The sequence below is a fragment of the Pelophylax lessonae genome, assembly GCF_965119305.1.
Source record: "Pelophylax lessonae genome assembly, chromosome: 8".
Taxonomy (NCBI): Eukaryota; Metazoa; Chordata; class Amphibia; order Anura; family Ranidae; genus Pelophylax; species Pelophylax lessonae.
The window spans coordinates 192413293-192435266 of NC_138775.1; the positions used below are offsets into that span (position 1 = coordinate 192413293).

General features: G+C 41.6%; 1 protein-coding gene across 2 annotated transcripts in view; it reads left to right on the forward strand.

The window, feature by feature from the left end:
* Nucleotides 1–21974, forward strand: part of BCAR3 (BCAR3 adaptor protein, NSP family member) — a 185793-nt gene that overhangs the window by 107404 nt on the left and 56415 nt on the right. The window contains exon 1 of one of the 2 annotated variants that reach the window (XM_082264778.1): nt 14700–14950. The exons of the other annotated variant lie outside the window; for it this stretch is intronic. Within the exon in view, the coding sequence (XP_082120904.1) occupies nt 14861–14950 (90 nt within the window). The 5' untranslated portion in view covers nt 14700–14860. Of the gene's footprint in view, nt 1–14699; nt 14951–21974 lie in introns of those variants that run through there. 2 annotated transcript variants of the gene reach the window in all.

Here is a 21974-nt window from a genome sequence, read left to right on the forward strand (position 1 = left end):
TACAAGCTTTAACCAGAAACATATAGAGGTCACAGGAGTGTTATATACTGCTGATGAGAAAAGGTATTTAGCAGTTTATATTTACTAAAACTATTACTGGGAGAGACCAGATATAGCGAATGCAGGGTCCTGGGATTAGTAACACTTTAAACATTGAAACATGTTTCGAGGCAAACACGCTTGGATTCTTTGCAGCGCTGCACCCGACTTTGCAATCTCCAGTTTTTGTAAACTAATCCCATTGGTTGTTTTATGATATGATACATTTAGTCACTTTTCGACTCTTCCATCATTGGCCTGGAGCTTGTTCCAACATGTCCCTTAAACAATCGACTTCTGTTCACTGGAGGACCCCACACACTGATCGATATTGGCTGGTCCCCGTTGGACTGGCCAAATTCCAATCAGCCTATGGCCATCTTGATATCAGAAAGAGATGAGAGCTTAAAGCGGAGTTCCACCCATTTTTAATAGGTTGGAATACATAGCTGTATGTAATCCCCTTTAAAACGGCTTTTACCAATGGAAACTTTTTTTTTTTTTTTTTTTGCTAGTAAGTACCTTAATTTTGGCATTATTGCTCCTCTCCTCACTTCCTGGTCCGATCGGCGATGACGTCATTCGGCGATCCGCAGTGTCTGCTGGGATTTATTCAATTCCAGAAATCTCGGAGTAGCTGTATCTGTACTGAGCCGTGCCTTCCCCACCTCCGCCCCGCCTCCGCCCCTCCTCCTCTCATTGAGTTGCATTGTATGAATGTATTAAGGCCGTTCTCTGCCCCGCCTCCGCCCCGCCTCCTCTTACAAATCAATGAGAGGAGGCGGGGCAGAGAACAGCCTTAATACATTCATACAATGCAACTCAATGAGAGGAGGCGGGGCGGAGGCGGGGCAGAGAACAGCCTTAATACATTCATACAATGAAACTCAATTAGAGGAGGCGGGGCGGAGGCGGGGCGGAGGCGGGGCAGGCACGGCTCAGTACAGATACAGCTACTGCGAGATTTCTGGAATAGAACACATCCCAGCAGACACTGCGGATCGCCGAATGACGTCATCGCCGATCGGACCAGGAAGTGAGGAGAGGAGGAATAAAGCCGAAATTAAGGTATTTACTAGCAAAAAAAAAAAAAAAAGTTTCCATTGGTAAAAGCCATTTTAAAGGGGATTACATAGATCTAAAGTTCCGAAAATGGGTGGAACTCCACTTTAACAAGAATTAGATAAACCAACAGTCGAAAGGAATGAGAAAAAAGATGGTCAAAAACAAAAAAAAAAAGTTCATCTCAAGACCAGCATCCTACACACCATGGCTGCTAAAAAAAAAACAAACCTATGTTGTATAGTATAGAAAGTGATTCACCACTTCACCACTTCATCAATGGCCCTAAAAACCCAAATCCCTAATGAGGGCCCCATCCATCCTCACGTAGTGTATAACCCTGTGATTATAATATAAATTCTTTACCATAATGAATCCATCTATTGTATATACAAACTGAGAGTCTTGGCTCCAATACACTGTGATTGTGGTAAACAAGAATTCTCTATAAGCTAAAAATCCCGGCTTATTTGTAACTAGAGCCAGTGTAGCTGTCTGTGTTGCCGGTTCATGCGTTACTCATCTCCCTGACTCTTGTTCACATGGAATTCCTACAGATACAAGTTTCCATGTATCATTCTGGCAGCGGGCAGGCTGTTGTTCAACAGTTCCCAGACTAATGATATCCTTAGAAATGACATCCATGAAAACACAGTCCCATGACACTTCATTTTCATCCACATCAATTCACTCAATGATGGTGATTATGACTTTCCCCCCTTTTAATCAGTAAACATTATTTTCTCTCATAATAAGTTTTCTGCACACAAGAGGACTAAACTGGGGAGGGAGAGGCTGATGAGTGAGAACATTGCAGTTCCTCTGCCAGCCTTGAGGACACTTGAGGTCTCCTGCCTCTATGATCACTGCAAATAGAAAACACTCTATACATTTGTATCTGAAAAGCAAATCGGTGCTCTGATTGCTGAGGGAAAACTTCAAGAAATGTCACACATGCACTATTCCATCAAATTAATTTGAGTGTACATGTGCTTTCAGTGCACTTATCTTTTCCCCTTGGAGAACATTCCTCTTATAAAATGTGCTTACCTAAAATGTTGCATCCAACGATCTTCACCACCTGGTGCCATACAGCCTTTTTGCTGTCTTCCCGGACAGCTAGAGTATCCTTCTGTATGCAGGGCCAGTGCTAGGCTATTTTGCACCTTAGGCAAGACCAGCTACTTGTGCCCCCCCCCCCATGATGAGGGGGGTAAGGGGTGGGTGAGGCAGTATGGGGGAGGGGGAAGGTGAGTGAGGCAGTATGGAGGGCTAGGCGAGGCAGTTTGAGAGGTAGGCGAGGCAGTAGGGGGGGAGGGTGAGGTAGAATGGGGGATAGGTGAGATGGGGGAAGACATTTTTACAGGTAACAGCATATCCAGCTCACCTGAGTCCATCTGTGCCGCTCGTCAGCCTGGAACATCTGTGCAAAGCCCACCCTGTGTCCCAGTTTCTTGCCTGCCTGCAGTGATGTCACTCCCTAGCCAGGTAGGTTTCATGGAGGAAATTCCGTCCTTGCCCCCCTCCTTCTCTGAATGTCGGGCCTGGGGATAGGGTAAACACGTGATTGGTTGCTAAGACCTCTGATGTCCTAGCAACCAATCACATGCTTCCCCCACCCCCAGGGCCCAGATAAGGAGAAGGATGAGGTCTGGGGATCACACTGCTGCTCAGCCTTTCTTCTCTGACAGATTTGATTGCTGAGGTTGAGCAGCGTGGCACCATGCAGTAGGGACTAACTGTGCATTTGGGTAGGGTGCTCTTGGGGGTTCAGACCCCCTTATCTGCATCCCTGCGATGGAGAGTAATGAAACCATCAGCCATGGCTGTGCCCTAGGTGGCTGCCTAGTGGTAACACGGGCCCTGCCTGTATGTGCATTGCAGTGTAATTGTACAGTGAATCCGGAAAGTATTCTTAGCTCTTCACTTTTTCCACATTTTGTTATGTACAGCCATATTCCAAAATGGATTAATGTCATTATTTCCCTCAAAATTCTACAAACAATACCCCATATTTGACAACGTGAAATAAGTTTGTTTGAAATCTTTGCAAAATTATTAAAAATAAAAAAAGGAAAAAATCACATGTACTTAAGTATTCACAGCCTTTGCCATGACACTCAAAATTGAGCTCAGGTGTATTCTGCTTCCACTGATCATCCTTGAGATGTTTCTTTAACTTGATTGTTGTCCACCTGTGGTAAATTCAGTTGATTAGACATGATTTGGAAAGGCACACACCTGTCTTTACAGGGTCCCACAGTTAACAGTGCAAGTCAGAGCACAGACCAAGCCATGAAGTCCAAGGAATTGCCTGTAGACCTCCGAGACAGGATTGTATTGAGGCACAGATCTGTGGAAAAGTACAGAAAAGTTTCTGCAGCATTGAAGGTCCTGATGAGCACAGGGGTCTCCATCATCTGTAAATAGAAGAAGTTTGGAACCATCTGGACTCTTCCTAGAGGGGACCGCTCTGCCAAACTGAGCGATTGGGGGAGAAGGGCCTTAGTCAGGGAGATGACCAAGAACCCGGTGTGGAGAGAGGAGAACCTTCCAGAAGAAAACCATCTCTGCAGCACTCCATCAAATAGGCCTGTATGGTAGAGTGGCCAGATGGAGGCCACTCCTCAGTATATGGCACATGACGGCCCATCTGGAGTTTGACAAAAGACACCTGAAGGACTCTCAGACCACGAGAAACAAAATTCTCTGGTCTGATGAAACAAGGATTGATCTCTGGGATAAATAGCAGCATCATGTCTGGAGGAAACCAGGCACCGCTCATCACCTGGCCAAAACCATCCCTACAGTGAAGCATGGTGGTGGCATTATCATGCTGTGGAGATGTTTTTTAATGGCAGGAACTGGGAGACTAGTCAGGATTGAGAGAAAGATGAATGCAGCAATGTATAGAGACATCCTTGATGAAAACCTGCTCCAGAGCGCTCTGGACCTCAGACTGGGGCAAAACTTCATCTTGAAACAGGACAATGACCCTAAGCACAAAGCCAAGATAACAAAGGAGTGGCTATGAGACAACTCTGTGAAAGTCCTTGATTGGACCAGCAAGAGCTTAGACTTGACCCCCAATGAGCATCTCTGGAGAGATCTGAAAATGGCTGTGCACCGACGCTCCCCATCCACCCTGATGGAGCTTGAGAGGTATTGTGAAGAAGAATGGGAGAAACTCCCCAAAAATAGGTGTGCCAAGGTAGCATCATACTCAAAAACACGTGAGGCTGTAATTGGTGACAAAGGTGCTTTACCGAAGTATTGCACAAAGGCTGTGAATACTTATGTGATTTTTTTCCTTTTTTATTTTTAATAAATTTGCAAAGATTTCAAGCAAACTTCTTTCACATTGTCATTATGGGGTATTGTTTATAGAATTTTGAGGAAAATAACGAGGAGGAGATCGCTGTACTAACATCCCATAGTTAGTAAAGTGATATCCCCCCCTAAACTATTGTAATCTGACAGGGGACTGCCCCTAACCTCCCTCTGCCAGAACACACCAGTTAACGTTCACAGCCATTGGCTGCCAGCGCTGATCGGATGCTGGTTTTCCAGTATGCCTGTTCAACAGAAGCCGGACAGTCTGGTATACACACGGGCGAATGTTGGACGGTTTCTGTTGAACCGGCTGATATTCAACCTTTGTGTACCAGGCTTAAGGGTCCATTAACACAGGCAGCATCTGTCCCTTCAGCAGGTGATCTATGAAAAGATGCTCTGCTGAATCCGAGCAGAATGGAATGGATGTCACTTTTGTGCAGGGTAAAAAAAAATCAATGACTTAAAAAAAAAAAAAAAAAAAAAAAAGAAAGATTTTTTAAAATTTAGATCCGATTTTTTGGATTTTTATCAAATTTAATTTAATAAAATGCTTTTGAAGTAAAAACCTATCTAAAGATTGTTTTCTATTAAAGAGACATTAATAATTTAATCTATTCTGCATGAAATGGAGCTTAGTTATGTAGCATGAGGCTGTATGTTCTGCAATATTACAATTTTTGAAAACTCATTCAATGAATCCAGGCTCTGCAAGCTGAGATAACATTCACTACATTGATGAATTCACTGAATTTCACAGTAATCATGAGATAAAACAAAGTTCAGGAAAATTCCTTTATCCCATCGTTTTGCAAATCTATGTACATTACAAACTGTATGATCAAATGGGTTCTGATATCGCTGTTTTACTAACCTGACAGCTTATTATTCTAAATAGGAAACCTTAATTTTGTTTGCAAATATTAAAGATTCTAACTACCAGCAGGAATGAGTCCTTACATTTAAAGAGCACCTGTCATTCCAGATCCATCATGTCGGCACCTGATAGCGGGCATCAAGCAAGCCTTTTTACTAGTGATTTCAATCATGATTTAAATTGACTTGATTTAAATCAAATCCACCCTTTATGTGTGTTTTCAGCACTGAGCTTAAAAAATCTATGTCTGTAGGCAGGCGGATATAAATAGATGTGCATCTATTCTTTCTTTCTGAAAAATGGGAAAAGAAAGCAAACTTTTCCTTTTTTTTTTTTTTTTTTTTGTACCTTTTACTTTTGCCTGCCTGTAGACTTAAGGGCCATACACACTATAAGATTTTCTGAAGACTTTTTCCTTCAGATTTACCTTTTCTATGTACTGCAAGGGCCTGCCAGATTGCATACAAATGGAAAGTGTTTAGGTTTGACCTCATATTATATGGTTTTGGTAAATCTAAAGGAAAAAGTCTTCAGAAAATCTTATAGTGTGTATGGCCCATTACATTGAGTGTTTGACCGTTTAGATCCTTCTGAAAAACTGACAAGTGAATCTGAGCAGAAAAAAGGGGCCCAAGAGTACAGTGCCTAGAAAAAGTTTTCATACTCCTTGACAGTTTGTCATGTTACAACCAAAAATATAAATTTATTTGGCATTTTATGTGATAGACCAACACAAAGTGGAAGGAAAAATGATAAATGATTTTCAATTTTTTTTTTACAAATATCTGAGAAGTGTAGCGTGCATTTGTATTCAGCCCCCTTTGCGCTGATACCTAACTAAAATCTAAGTGGAACCAATTGCCTTCAGAAGTCACCTAATTTGTAAATAGAGTCCACCTGTGTATATTCTCGGTATAAATACAACTGTTCTGTGAAGCCCTCAGAGGTTTGTTAGAGAACCTTAATAAACAAACAGCATCATGAAGGCCAAGGAACACACCAGACAGATCAGGGATAAAGTTGTGGAGAAGTTTAAAGTAGGGTTAGGTTATAAAAAAAATATCCCAAGCTTTGAACATCTCATGGAGCACTGTTCAATCCATCATCCGAAAATGTAAAGAGTATGGCACAACTGTAAACCTACCAAGACATGGCTGTCCACCTAAACTGACAGGCCAGGCAAGGAGAGCATTAATCAGAGAAGCAGCCAAGAGACCCATGGTAACCTCAGAGAAGCTGCAGAGATCCACAGGTTAGGTGGGAGAATCTGTCCACAGGAAAACTAATACTTATGCACTCCACAAATGCATAATGGGGGGGGTGGGGGGGACATGCGGAAAAAGGTGCTCTGACTAGATGAGACCAAAATTGAACTTTTTGGCCTAAAAGCAAAATGCTATGTGTGGCGGAAAACTTACACTGTACATCACCCTGAACACATCATCCCTACTTTGAAACATGGTGTTGGCGGCACCATGTTGTGGGGATGCTTTTCTTCAGCAGGAACAGGGAGGCTGGTCAGAGTTGATGGGAAAATGGATGGAGCCAAATACAGGGCAATCTTAGAGGAAAACCTGTTAGAGTCTGCAAAAGACTTGAAACTTTGGCAGAGGTTCACCTTCCAGCAGGACAACGACCCTAAGTTTACAGCCAAAGCTACAATGGAATGGTTTAGATCAAAACATATTCATGTGTTAGAATGGCCCAGTCAAAGTCCAGATCTAAATCCAGTTGAGAATCTGTGGCAAGACTTTAAAAATTGCTGCTCTCCATCCAATCTGACAGAGCTTAAGCTATATTACAAAGAAGAATGGGCAAAAATTTCACTTTCTAGATGTGCAAAGCTAGTAGAGATATACCCAGAAAGATTTGCAGCTGTAATTGCAGGGAAAGGTGGTTCTACAAAGAAATGACGGGGGGGGGGGGGTTTGGGGGCTGAATACAAATGCACAGCACACTTTTCAGATATTTACAGTATTTGTAAATAAAATTGAAAACCTTTTATCATTTTCTTCCACTTCACAATTATGTGCCATCTTGTGTTGGTCTATCACATAAAATCCCAATGAAATACATTTATGTTTTTGGTTGTAACATGACAAAATGTGGAATATTTCAAGGGGTATGAATACTTTAATCAATGCACTGTATATCTAAGGCCTGTGTCACACAGGCTTTAGCTTGTATAAGAGCAGTGTGAACAGCAAAGGATGTTTTGACAAAGCATGTGAAGAGCTTTCAGCAAACTTTGTTGAAGTTTTTAGGCTCCATTCACACTACCACGACTTGTCAGGCGACTTGTCAGCCTGACAAGTCACGGCCCATGCAGTGCTACAGGACCCGTTCTAATAGGAGCGACACAATTCGCTCCGACTTAGAAAAAGGGTCCTGTACTACTTTGGGGCGACCTCGGAGCGACTTGCATAGACATTCATTATATGAAGTCCGTGCAAGTCGCGCCGAAGTCGCTGTGCACGCGACTTCACAGGTCACCCCCGAAGTCGTGCAGGAGTCGTGCCGCTGCCGTGTGAATGCGGTCTCAAAGTACCATTCAGCTTCAGTTTGTAAATATTGAACACAGATCCTAATAGGAGTGTTGGTTACCACTTTAAAGGATAGGTTCACCTTTGTAAAAAAATACATGCACATCTATTTGCAAGTAAAAAAAATGTGCATTTTTTATTTCTTTTTTACTAGGAGCCAGCAAAGCATTGCACCCGCGATTAGCAGATCGCGGGTGCAATGCAGGGCTCTTGCAGACTGTCAGTATAAGCTGTCTGCTCGTACCTCGTATGATCAGGCAGGTACACACTGACAGGAAGCATTAATCCGCTACCTAGAGGGCTCAACAGCGCCCTGGTACAGTAAAACCTTGGTTTGAGAGTAACTTGGTGTAAGAGCGCTTTGCAAGACAAGCAAAATTTTCAAATAAATTTTGACTTGATATACAAGCGATGTCTTGATATACAAGTAGTCTCAAGTCACAGCTGAGTATAAAAGAGAAGAGAGGCGCCTCTAAGTGTAGCAATATGGTTAAATTTAATGAAGGTACAACATTTAGCAACTCACATGGTTGATGATTGGAACAGGCACATCTAAGGATGCCAGCCTGAGGGGTAAAGCTGTCCACATAGACCATCCTCCACACCGTCATCTACGTCATCCTTTCCATGCTGACCCTCGCTTTCAGATCGCTTTACTGCAGGGTGGTCTTCCTGGTCAGGATTACAGACTGGCAGCCGGCGGTGCAGAAGATGGTCTATGTGGACAGCTTTACCCCGGATGCCTGCATACTTAGATGTGACTGTTTTATTCATCAACCATGCGAGTTGCTAAATGTTGAACCTTCATTAAATGGAACCATATTGTTACACTTAGAGGCGCCTCTCTTCTCTTTTATACTCTGTAGCTCCTGCTGGATTTTGCTTCCAATCCCCATGTGGAAGCTGCTATTTGTGGATGGACATTTTATGGTTACACAACCTATCACAATGCTATAATCTTTTTATATGGACTATAAATTGAAGGATTTATGAATAAATGGTTGTGGAACTAATCATCTGAGTTTCCATTATTTCTTATGGGGAAATTTGCTTTGATATAAGAGTGCTTTGGATTGCAAGCATGCTTCCGGAACTAATTATGCTCGCAATCCAAGGCTTTACTGTATTTCATTGAGAACTTGTACTTACATTTACAGAACTCTGTGAATGAATGAAGTGACCGGTTGAGCGGAGCCCCCACACAACAGCGAGTACAGAGAGAAGATAGATCCCCGGCTTGCTGTCACAATGGGAAGGGGGTGCAAAAGCTCTGCAAATGCTTTGTCAAAGGTTGCTGTACACTGCTCTTATACAAGCTGAAGCCCATGTGAAACAGGCCTAAAAGCAGAACTATCTTCTGTTATGGATAGTGTATGGAACAGTTATGACTTTTTTTTTTTTTTTCTAGACGTGTGAGATTTTTTTCCTTTTACTTTTGGTCTTGAGACACTCCGGGAAGTTACAGGAGATCCAAAGTAAGGCTGTCCATACATTATAGAATTTTAGGTTTACCAAAACCATATAATATAAGGTCAAACCTAAGCACTTCAATTTCTATGCAATCAGGCAGGCCCTTGCACTACATAGATAAAAAAGTAAAACTAAAGGAAATTCAACAAGAATGTATGGCCAGTTTAAGAAAAATCCTCTCCAGAATAAGTGCCCATTTGAAAGATGTCCCTACTATTTTTGAGCCAGTGATGACTGAAAATGTGTATATTTCCCCCACACTTTAGGTCCTGCTCTTAATGTAAAACGGGCACTTTCTTGCATGTTTACAATGTAAACCATTGTGTTATCAGGATGGTGACAGGTTCTCTAATTCTTCAGCTTGTGTCCAGGTGGATCTGCTGTTTGAGGACTGGTGCTAATTCCCAGAGACGTGATATCGCACATTATTGTAAGGTCACCCACTAGCTCTAACACCACCTACTCTGCTTAAAACTGATTTCTTGGGTAGTTACTTATAGAACCAGAGCTTGCAAAACTTTGCTATTTTCTAAGACAATTTCTCAACTTTTTATATTATGTACCCCTTTATACCATAGATGTCTGTCTATGACGCATGAAAAAACGCATTCAAAGTTTTGTTTTACCTAAAGTACCTCAAATACATTGCAACCGCCCTTTAAAGTGTGTGTGTATATATATGTGTGTGTGTGTGTGTATATATATATATATATATATATATATATATATATATATATATATAATATGTGTGTGTGTGTATATATATATATATATATATATGTGTGTGTATGTATATGTATATATATATATATATATATATATATATACAGTAAAACCTTGGATTGCGAGCATAATTCGTTCTGGAAACATGCTTGTAATCCAAAGCACTCTTATATCAAAACAAATTTCCCCATAAGAAATAATGGAAACTCAGATGATTTGTTCCACAAGTCCTTCAGTTTATAGTCTATATACAAAGATTATAGCAATGTGATAGGTTGTGTAACCATAAAATGTCCATCCACAATATGCAGCCTTCCCAAGGGGATTAGAAGCAAAATCTAGCAGAGCTACAGAATATAAGAAAGATGAGAGGCGCCTCTAAGTGTAGCAATATGGGGACATTTAATGAAGGTTCAACATTTAGCAACTCAAATGGTTGATAATTAAAATAGGCACACCTAAGTATGCAGGCATCCGGGCTAAAGCTGTCCACATAGACCATCTTCTGAACCACCGGCTCTCACCACTGTCAGTCTGCAATCGTGACCGGGAAGAATAGCCTGCAGTAGAGTGATCTGAAAGTGAGGCTTTGAAACACTTTTGGAGCGCAGCGTGGAAGGGATGATGAAGATGGCTGTGCAGAAGATGGTCTATGTGGACAGCTTTACCCCGGATGCCTGCATACTTAGATGTGCCTGTTTTAATCATCAACTATGTGAGTTGCTAAATATTGAACCTTCATTAAATGTAATCATATTGCTACACTTTAGAGGCTCCTCTTTTCTTTTTTATACATGACGCTACTTGTATATCAAGACATCGCTTGTATATCAAGTCAAAATTGATTTAAAAAATTTGTTTGTCTTGCAAAGCGCTCTCAAACCAAGTTACTCTCAAACCAAGGTTTTACTGTATATATATATGTGTGTATATGCATTGAAAGGTAACCATATACATAACGATTTGTTATTGATTTGAGGCTTGTTCACACCCACTTGATTGAGCCGCACTGATCCGTATTGATCAGTGCAGGTTTAACGCAAAGGCACATAGAAAATATTTGTTTAATATATGCCCTGTTCACACCATACATGTGTAGTGGTGTGCATTGTGTAATGACTTATGTCTCCATTTTTGCACAGCACATTGCATCACCACATATCAGCACACCGCAGTAGACAGCCTCAGCACCTGTCAACCTGTCATTGATTTGTACAGCTGTTGGTCGCAGCTTATCACAAACATCTGTGGTGCTTGCTGCAGAAATACGCTGATTCTTGGTAACATACAATCCTTATCAGCTGTTTCAATGAGCCCTAAGCAAAAACGTATTCTGTGTAGAAGAGATGATCTTAGGGTAGTGGCCCAACAAGCAACAGTGACTGCTCCTGTGACATTAGAATAGGAATTCGCTCTCTGATGTCAGGTGTAAAGCTTGTTTTAGGTTCCAGTGAGAACCTTTGGATGGTCATGCCCCTAAAATAATTCTGAAGTGTTTTCTTTAGAGTTATCACATTAGGTTTAGGAGAGATGATCCTCCATTTAGGTGTGCTTTACTCTTAGCAGCAGCTACACATTCCATCATGAAACTTTCTCTAACAGAGTTATGTGACAAGATGGATATGACCCATTGTTTGTGTAGTAAGAAAGAAGGGTTTGACAGCACTAATAGTGGACAGCAGAGCATATACACATTGCATTTCATAATCTGCCCATTCCTTCAAGGGGACGTTATCATACCGCTTTTTGGTTAATTACAAAGTGGAAACATAGTAACAAATGGTTTTATGATGCAATACAGCAGATCTGGAGTAGAGGCACAGAATAAGAGAGGCCAGCTGCCCCTAATTAATAGAATATCACTTATATTTGTTAAAACCATGTTTTTTTATTATTATTTCAGCTTCCTGCTCCTCCAATCAGCCAATTACCCTGCTTTCTATTACCCCAAGCCTTATTTACCATAATACTGGCATTTCACACTAATTCCACAATACACTGCTACATAACCATGTGTGTCTAAACCGGTTACCCCAATTTGCCACCCACACAGTGCTGTTAAAGACTTTACATCCTTTTTAGGTGTTTTTCATTTTCAATATATTAAATATATCAATAAACCATTATGTCCCCATGTGTTGTCATTATTTCTTTTGCTGACCTTTCTCCCTAAGGGGGACCAGTCACTAAAATTCACAAATCAGTAAGGCAACATATATGTTTTTACACCTCAATATTTATGCACAGAAAAAAATAATAATGGCTATAATAGTTCCTATGTCATTCTTCTAATGGGGAGTATTGCCCACATTTCCTACAGCCACATGTTCCGTGTCCACTTTCAAAACCCAAGGTGTGTCTAGACAAGTTACCTTAAGGGTTCTTTCACATGGGCTTTCTGCCCTGTGGATTTCGTTTTGCTCAGCTGGGATCGATCCGCCGATCCCCGTTGAGCAGGCGGATGACAGGTCTGTCTCCGCTTACTTTGCAGAGACAGACCTGTCAGATCCCTGCTTTCCTCAATGTGAGATCGGATAAAGCGGACCGCCTGACCGTTTTCATCCGATCCTATTCGATCCTGCAGACAGATGGAAAATAGGGTTTCTATTTGTCTGGATTTCACGGACAGGATCAGATCGGATAGCAGCGGGTATCAGAGAACATGTAACTGCTGACATCCGCCGCTCCATAGGGTTGCATGGAGCAGCCGATCAGGTACGCCTGAAAAACTGACAGGTGGACCTGATTGGAAATCCTGTGTAAAAGGGCCCTAATTTGGCACCCACAGAGTACAGTTAAAGATATGACATCTTTTGTCAGTATTTTTCATTTTAAATTTACTAAATACTTAATAAACACCCACAGAATGAATTGTGGACAATTATGCAGAAATTGTGCGAAATTAATTCCATAGTTGGCCAGCTTTAGATCACATGATTTCATTGTAGATGTTTCATTGACTAGATCCTGCATCGAGTCTGTTGTTTTCAGGCAGGCAGACACTGTCATAGACATGTAGAAAAAGATGATTGCAAGGCATACCCAGATAGCCAAACCTGTGTGTGTGATTACCAAGTTTGATCACTCCCAGTTTTACTATATACCGTATATACTCGAGTATAAGCCGACCCGAGTATAAGCTGAGGCCCCTACTTTTACCACAAAAAGATGGGAAAAATCATTGACTCGAGTATAAGCCTAGGGTGAGAATGCAGGGCGGCGGGCATGGTACAGGAGAATGCAGGGTACTGGCATGGTACAGGAGAATGCAGGGTACTGGCATGGTGCAGGAGAATGCAGGGTACTGGCATGGTGCAGGAGAATGCAGGGTACTGGCATGGTACAGGAGAATGCAGGGTACTGGCATGGTGCAGGAGAATGCAGGGTACTGGCATGGTGCAGGAGAATGCAGGGTCCTGGCATGGTGCAGGAGAATGCAGGGTACTGGCATGGTGCAGGAGAATGCAGGGTACTGGCATGGTACAGGAGAATGCAGGGTACTGGCATGGTACAGGAGAATGCAGGGTACTGGCATGGTACAGGATAATGCAGGGTACTGGCATGGTGCAGGAGAATGCAGGGTACTGACATGGTACAGGAGAATGCAGGGTACTGGCATGGTACAAGAGGATCCGGGGTTGTGGGCATACTACAGGAGATGCAGTGCTGTGGGCATGGTACAGGTGGACCATGCCCGCAGCACTGCATCCCTTGTAGTGTGCCCGCAGCCCTGCATAATGGCAGGTTTCACTTACCTGTTCCAGAGGCGCCTTCATTTTAAAAATGGCGCCGCCCGGCGCCGACGCGTCATTGCGCACGCGCTGCCGCCGCTCGTATACTTTCGTCTATTCCCGGCCTCTCCCGAGCGGCGGCGGCGCGTGCGCGGTGACATGTATTCCTTGACTTGAGTATAAGCCGAGGGGGACGTTTTCAGCACAAAAAAATGTGCTGAAAAACTCGGCTTATACTCGAGTATATACGGTACTTGTTTTTAAACATTAACACACAATGGAGAGGTTTTTAATATTAAGCTGATCTTTCACATTTATGGTTAAAAATAATCTTAGACATTCTACAGTTCCCTTGAGTGTCTTTCACTTTGCTCAGATACTGGTTTATAGTTTGTGATCTGACTACCTAGCTAAACAGTAGAGATTTTAACCATTATTGAAAACCGCAGCAAGATCACATGAGTTCCCCAAATCGGACACCACACATTGACCTGTTTGGCGTCCTAATTAAAAGTAAACTTTGAGAAGTATGCTTCTGTAATTGACTGGAGGTGGTACTCTTCTGCAGATGCACTCTTCTATATAAGAGAATGCTGTAGATAGATGCAGCCTTCCTCTACTGACCTTGTGAATTGTGGGTCAAAATTCAGTTTAGGTAAGGGCATCCCTTTACTGGCACTGACTCCGAGCTGGCAAAGTCACTGCTGCTCCTGATGACAGAGAAATGATCTAGGCATGATGCCTTCGGTATGCAATGGATGAGCATGAGAATGTCTAATGGGTTGTGTACAATATTGAACACCCTGGGGAGCTGGGCTGGTGGAGGCTTCTCAGATGGTTTGAATTTCATTGGTGAGTAAGAGGAATCACATGAGAATTCTAGCACTCTGTACATGGCAGGCTGTTCATTCACATGCACTGAGTTCATAGACGCTGTTCCATCTGAGCAAATAAGCCAAGACAAATGTCAAGCTAGAAGACGCTTGCTAAAGTCAGCACAGCAGTGACATTGTGCCGAGGAAACATTAGTGCTTTCTACAGTCTCCATAGTATTTAATGAAAGCCTCAGGAAAGATTTCACAATGGCCAGGGATTGCTTCTGTAATGTCTTTGAGACTGTCACAGCAGCCCTATGCTGCTTCTACCAGCGCAAATCCATTATTGGGATCAAGGTAAGTGCTGGATTGTGAAGAACAGTCAGATGTCATGAATGCTTTAATTGATTGGTCAGAGCTGATTGGTTTTCAGGCTGATTTTTGTAGAAACGAGAGTGGAATTTGGTATTGTATAGGGTGATATTTTTAAAAACTCTACATGCTGAACTTTCGGATACACAATTATATGCTTTTTAATACTGTGAAAAAAAAATTCCAGGCATTTTTCACATTTCAGGAGTTTCATTTGAAGTATCTTATAGATCCTGTATAGGAGTGCTAACACCTCCATTGCCATATGTCACTGGACAACGGGGCGGAGTGTGTTGGGGTCTCTGATCAGCTGACTGTTTCTCTGCTATACCTTGCAAACAATATTTTAAATTGTAGTAATATACATTACATCTTGCTACATGCATAGATGGTACTAACTTGAATTGCCATTGATACATAAAGTAGTTGTTAGGTCAGGTTAAACCAAAGTCTCTAAGCACACTACCCTTTCAGTATGATATATGGCCAAACTTTCACTTGGATATTTGGCTAATATTGGATTCATTTAATAAATGTTACCCTAGTATGAATGAATATATAAGTTAAATGATCCATCCATTAGTGTTAACTGTGTGACAATGTCAGGTCAGCTATTACCGGTAATCTTCAAAGAAATATTTTTAGTTTCTGCTGAGAATTTATCTATAGCAGTATTTGTAGGTCTACCGATGTTCTCTGCTTATTTCTGTGTATATTCAAGTTTGAGGCTTTTTCTGCCCCTTGTACATATTTCAGTGGTAAGCCCCCAGTCCTAGTCATACATTGTACAGATTGGAAGTCACTACATAGGGACATTTTACCCTTTTGTGTGAAAAGATGCTAAAGTGACTCACCCTAGAAACCTATATTTGTGGTTTTTGTTTACCTGCTTTTTTTGTTTTACTTTTTGGGTACAAGTGGTAATATTGCATATGGAGGACTCACCCAGTACCATTGGTACCCAATATCCGGTTTCTAAACCTATAATTATATTTCTTAATGTTTCAGTTTGATCCCTACATGATATACAAAAATATTAAATATATACATTTTTTTTAAAACCAACACCAGTTGACATAAATACTATTATGAAATACTGTATAACATATATCCTAAATATGAGCAGTAAATGGAAACATGTGCATGTTCTTGGGGCTCTTCATTGAAGGCTTTCAGAACATTTGCTCCTGTTGCACCTGAACTAAACCTGAATCTGCATGTGTTATAAAGACTTGTGTGTGCGTATACACACAAACACTACTGTGAACATAAATGTAAAATTAAATAGATCTGTGATATCTATAGTACACTAAAATCACCCCAGTTCTCAAATATACAGATGCAGCTCTTTACATGTGCCACCTATCATGTTAATCAGCATCTATTTTTTTTCAGTATGACAAATGGGTGATTTTTAGCATTCTTTGCTGTTGGCAGTTTGTTGCACCAGCAGCAGGATTGCTATGAGTCTGCCAGTTTGTCTCTATGGAATCGCTCCCTCTGTAGCTGATGCAGTGAGATGTCATTGCCATTACTAGTGATGATGATGTCAGAGCGCTGCACCTGGCTGAAAAGGGAGTAATTCCAAATTCCATGTGGACAGGCAGGCCTTCTTGGCGATCCTGCCACTGCCCGCTTTTGTTTATAGTGGCAGAATCGTCCGTCTGATGTCAGCCTGAGGACTCTCGCAACATATAAACTGTTTTTACTTTTATTTATATTTTTTTAATAGCTCCTCTCTTGTTTCTTGACTTTTCATTTAACATGAGGATCATTTTTTCTTGATTTACATGTTTTAATCAAGTTTAAATTTATATCTGTGCATGTTTTTCATGTTGTGCTTGTGGTATAGTGTGCTTTCATATTGTCCCCGCATGTGCTGAAAAGTGCTTTAAGGCTCCGTTCACCTGTAGGCATTTTTGGGGAGTTTTTCTGCTCTAGGATCAGCTCTCAAAACGCCCAACAAGACAAATCCTATTAATTTCAATGGCCCCTGTTCACATCTGAGCATTTTGACGCTGTGAGCAAAACGCCCAACGCTCAAAAAAGTACATGAGCTTCTTTTTGGGCAGATTACAGGCGTTTTCCATTGGTCTCTATTCAATCTAAAAACGCCTGCACAAAAAACGCCTGTAAAATCGTGGTAAAAAACATGCGAAAACGCTACGCTCAGGTGTGAATGTAGCCTAAAAAAAGCAGGATTATTACACCACAAAACTGATAGGTGAGAACATATTAGCTCTCGTCTCCTTTTTTACTAGATCTTCTACCCACGGTTTGTCCATAGTATCTACTACTTTGTATAATGAATACATGTAGCAATCATTATCAGGCTTTACAGGTCCACAGCAATTTACAACTCCATTCGTCCTTTTCACAATGTGATAATCTCATGTTCTACTCAACTTTCACTCCAAATTCTCTCCTTTCACTCCAACTTCCATATCCAAATTAATACTAATAATAGTAGCGTGTGTTACTATAGTAAAATAAGGTTCCCGGTAATATATTAGAAGAATTTATGTGCCCTATTTTTTTTTCTTTTTAATTGGAAACAAGCTTTTTTTTTTTACATCCTAACATGAAATAGCTCTGAAATTCCCATAGCAACTTTCCACTCCATCTAATCTTGTCCCTGGAGAGAGTGACATAGTATTTGGGAACATGCACAGCCTGGGAAGAAAACAAGAAAAATGCTTTATGCCAAAAAATCTGGGACCATTTCCTTTCGGCCTTTCTTCCCTTTGAATAGCACATATGATCTATAAATAGAATGCTCGTTGCAGAGTTGATATACAAGTCTCTAGTCTCCCATGCTAGTCTAGTGACTGCCCTGTGTACACAAGGCTTGGCCAGTAGTATTGTATAGCAGGAGAAATAGACAAATCCATAAGAGTTCATGTCTGCTATCTCACTGGGCGAAGACACTAAATATTGCTGTATATGTGATGAGATCTGAGTGTTTCTTGTTAGCATCCAACCTGAGATTATTGAGAGTTTATTACCTTAGCAAGGAATTTCTTCAAGGTGATTCTGAATGTATTAAAAAAAAAACACTGGAAGGAAAAGCTTGACTGACATTACTATTCTAGAGTAAAGGCTCGACACTAAAGTCTTTTGGGACATGTCACAGGTCCAAGAAGACAGCCGGACCTTCAAGAGGTGCAGCGCATCTCGCACATGCACAGTGGGCATCCTGCTGTGAAGCCGTGAGCTGTGCCCACAGTTGAAAAGCTGGGGAGAGGAGTCGTGGGAACGGACAGCTCAGGTGAGCGCATCGCTGGATCATGGAACAGGTGAGTGTGTGTTTTTTAAAAGTTTTTGTTGCTGCCGACTTTTAATAATTACAAAAATGACTGGAGCTCCTCTTTAAAGCGGTGTTCCAGCCTCATCCCCTCCCCCTCCAAAAATTAAAAGTCAGCAGCTACACATGTGTAGCTGCTGACTTTTAATATCAGGACACTTACCTGTCCTGGAGTCCAGCGATGTCGGCACCGCAACCGATGTTTCCATCGGCTGTCGGGTGCTGCCGCCGCCATTGCCGGTGAGGGAACCCGGCAGTGAAGCCTTGCGGCTTTACTGGCGGGTCCCTACTGCGCATGCGTGAAGCTCACTGCACATTGGGATTGGCTTGGCGGCAGGGAAGGAGGAGGGGGCCAAACTTCCCAGGGACGGCGCCGCGGCGCCGTCTCCAGGAAGTGGGGAAGGGTACCTGTCAAAAACAGGTACCTGTTCCCCCCTCCCCCCTGAAAGGTGCCAAATGTGGCACTGGAGGGGGGGAGGAAGCAAATGAGCCGAAGTTCCACTTTTGGGTGGAACTCCGCTTTAAGTGTTACAGAAACTGTTTTTCTGTCCCTTTTGGGATACAAATTTCCATAAATGGAAAAAAAAGCTGCCCATTATACTGTAAGAACCCCTGTCAGTTGGGGTAAATGGTTTGCCTCAACCCTCTGCCACTTTTGCTGGACAGCTTGGTCAGATAAAGAAAATTGGAAAAGAAAACAAATTTACTGGGCAGATCTTTTACAGGAAAATAACATGCATAAAATATGATAAATGAGCATATAGTCCTATAGGAAGATTGTTGTTGAATCGAATGGTCCGGCGACAGAGTTTCTATAATGCCTGGCTTTTACCTCCTCATTATGGTGGATGAGTAGACCTCACAGTATATTGAATGCCTGCATCCCCACACTGACACCACTATCCAATTAAAGAGTGCGTTATAGAAGTAATGCATTGTTTTCCTGTAATGACTGGCCTTTCTCTTGTTCCTTTCTGAGCTCCCTGTCCTGCCTCCATATTTCACATACTAAAAATACAGTAACATTCTGTATGGAAAATAACCTCTGACAAACATTAAGAGGTATTGCTGCCTAACTTCCTGGTGTAATAATATCTGCATATGATTGATTGCAATCAACACATATGTATCTTTGAAGATCATCCTTTTTTAGACCAGTTTTATTTGTGGTAGGTCTTTCTGGTATGTATAAATTTAGCCAGCTCACAGCTATGAAGCTTATCTTCGCTCACAACATACCAATATCAAATCTGGTTATAGTTGGGGTATGTATGAAACTGCAATATAAAGCAAGGTTTTTTTGGGGTGGTTGGTTTGTATTTTCCTGCCTGTCCACATGAATATCACATATTTTTTCTTTTCAATTGAAAAATACAACATACTTGAAGTTCTGATGTTTCTGCTTTCTATTGCGTTAATAGGTAGGACAGGAACGTCAGACTATTCATCAAGCTACAGTAGCCATTGATACTACTAAATAGGCACCGACTGATATTGTTTTTTCAGGGCTGATACTGGTTTTCTGACCACCCTTCAGCTCGATAGCCGAAATAAGGTGCCGATATTCTGCGCATTTACTGTCCTTTTGACTGTCCTTTTACATTTTTTTTTCTTGATCACTTTCTTTGCTGTCACAAGAAATATAAACATCCCTTGTGACAGTAATAGGCAGTGACAGGTACTGTTTATGGAGGGTCTGGGGTCTTTAAGACCCCAGACCCCTCCTCTGCACTTAAAAGCATTCAAAACGCCAAGTTTGGCTGTTTTGTATGCTGTAATTTTTTTTTTAATTTGGCGCCTTTAAGGTTCCGGTACCCGGAAGTGATGTCATGACATTGCTTCCGGGTTTTTACATCAGAGACCCATTTAGAGCCGAATGGGGTCTTTGTCCTGCCGGCGGACGTGCCGGCTAGTCGCTCGGGCCTCCTGGTGGAACGGGAGACCCAGGGGAGCCGCGGAAGGTGGCAGGAGGGGGCGTCCCCTCCCGCTCCTTGTAATGACAATGGAGCTGCTGCTCAGTCGCACAGTTGTCATTACAAGAAAGCTGACCGTCGGCTCTAAATAACGGTATGGGGCAGATGCCTCTAGCTGCGGGCATCATTCTGGTACAACCACTTGAAGCAATATCCACCATATCGGCAAGTTTGTGGCCGATACCAAAAAAATGTGTTTGTGGATTTAAAAAAAAAAGTGACTATCGGCCCCACCGATAATCGGTTGATTCCTACTGCTAAATAGCACTAACAGCATGCTAAAGTGGTCTCTCAAAGCGCTGAACTGAAAAGGAGAAATATGAAATAGATAAATTGTCAGAGCTAGAATTACATTACTTAAAGAAATACTACAGTATTTTGAGTATTTACACATATGAATTTGACCTAAAATAATATTTTATTGTTTTTATTTTTACTACCACCTATAGAGACATTTATCAAGGGCCAACTAAACTTTTTGCTGCTTATTCTCAAAAGAACATCCGTGACATAATGTTTTCCTGTAATCATTGGATGTATTTCCTGGCTATATTTGTCTGAATGATCATAGGGAGACCTCTCATTAAAGACAACCTGTTACCAAAAAATCATCATAAAGTTACACCCAAGCACATAAAATGCCCCCCCCCCCAAAAAAAAATTTGAGGCCTACCCCCCACCCCCACATGTATGCACATACAAATGTAAACGCATGAAAATGCTGATTGCAATACACGTTGCATATCGCCGCGCACGCCAGAATGAGAGCAATAATTCTAGCACCAGACCTCCTTCCTAATGCTAAACTAATACCTGTAGGGGGCTTTTTAAAGCATTGCCTATAGAAAATATAGTGGACTAAAGTTAGTCGCCATTTCACGTGCGCACCCAAATTTACAGTTTGACATGTTGGGTATCTATTTACTCTGTGCAACCTCTTCATTTGCGTTTTTTGTGCCCTAAAATTAACTTTAGTATTTTTTGTACAGAAATTTTGCATTTCCCATACCTTTGTGGTAATATCGTGTTACATCCTTTGAAATGGTCTAGTGATAAAGCTGTCTCATTCAGTAGCATTGTAACTGAATAAGACAGTTGTCTGATTTTTAAATAAATTAAATGAAATAAAAGCCATAAATTACTTATAATTGCCCTCCTCATGAGACCAGCAGGGTAAGTATAAGTAATTTATAGATTTTATTTTATTCTGCCATTTTATACTCTGAACAGAATATAAAGCTTTGTTAAAGTTAAAAAAAAACGGCTTCTAACTTTTTTAACTGGCTCCTAGATTCAAAGAAAATTTGTCAGGCCATACACTGTTCGAATCTCGTCTGGTTCAGCAGGAACTGGCGGAGATTCTAACCATGTATGGGCAGGCTGAATGTACCAAGTTGGTCGATCAATTAACTTGTGTACATCCAGTATACAGTGTTTTACCTGCGATTATTGCAAGCGGCTGCTATAGCCGTCACTGTCTTCTCCCAGTGGGGATGACTTCCCCCGCTAGGAGAAGACAATGGCCTGGTAGGAGGGATTCCCGCATCAACACTGTCTGTGTTGATAGGGGAATCAAGCAAGATTCTTTCCTGCAACTCGTGGTTGTAGGAAAGAAATTTGCTCTCGCTCTGTGTATGGCCGGCTTAACTCATATTCTCTACCCACTACTGCGAGACTTGTGATAAGTGGAAATTTGAGGGCAACAGATTCAATTCAATTCAGGCATGGGTAT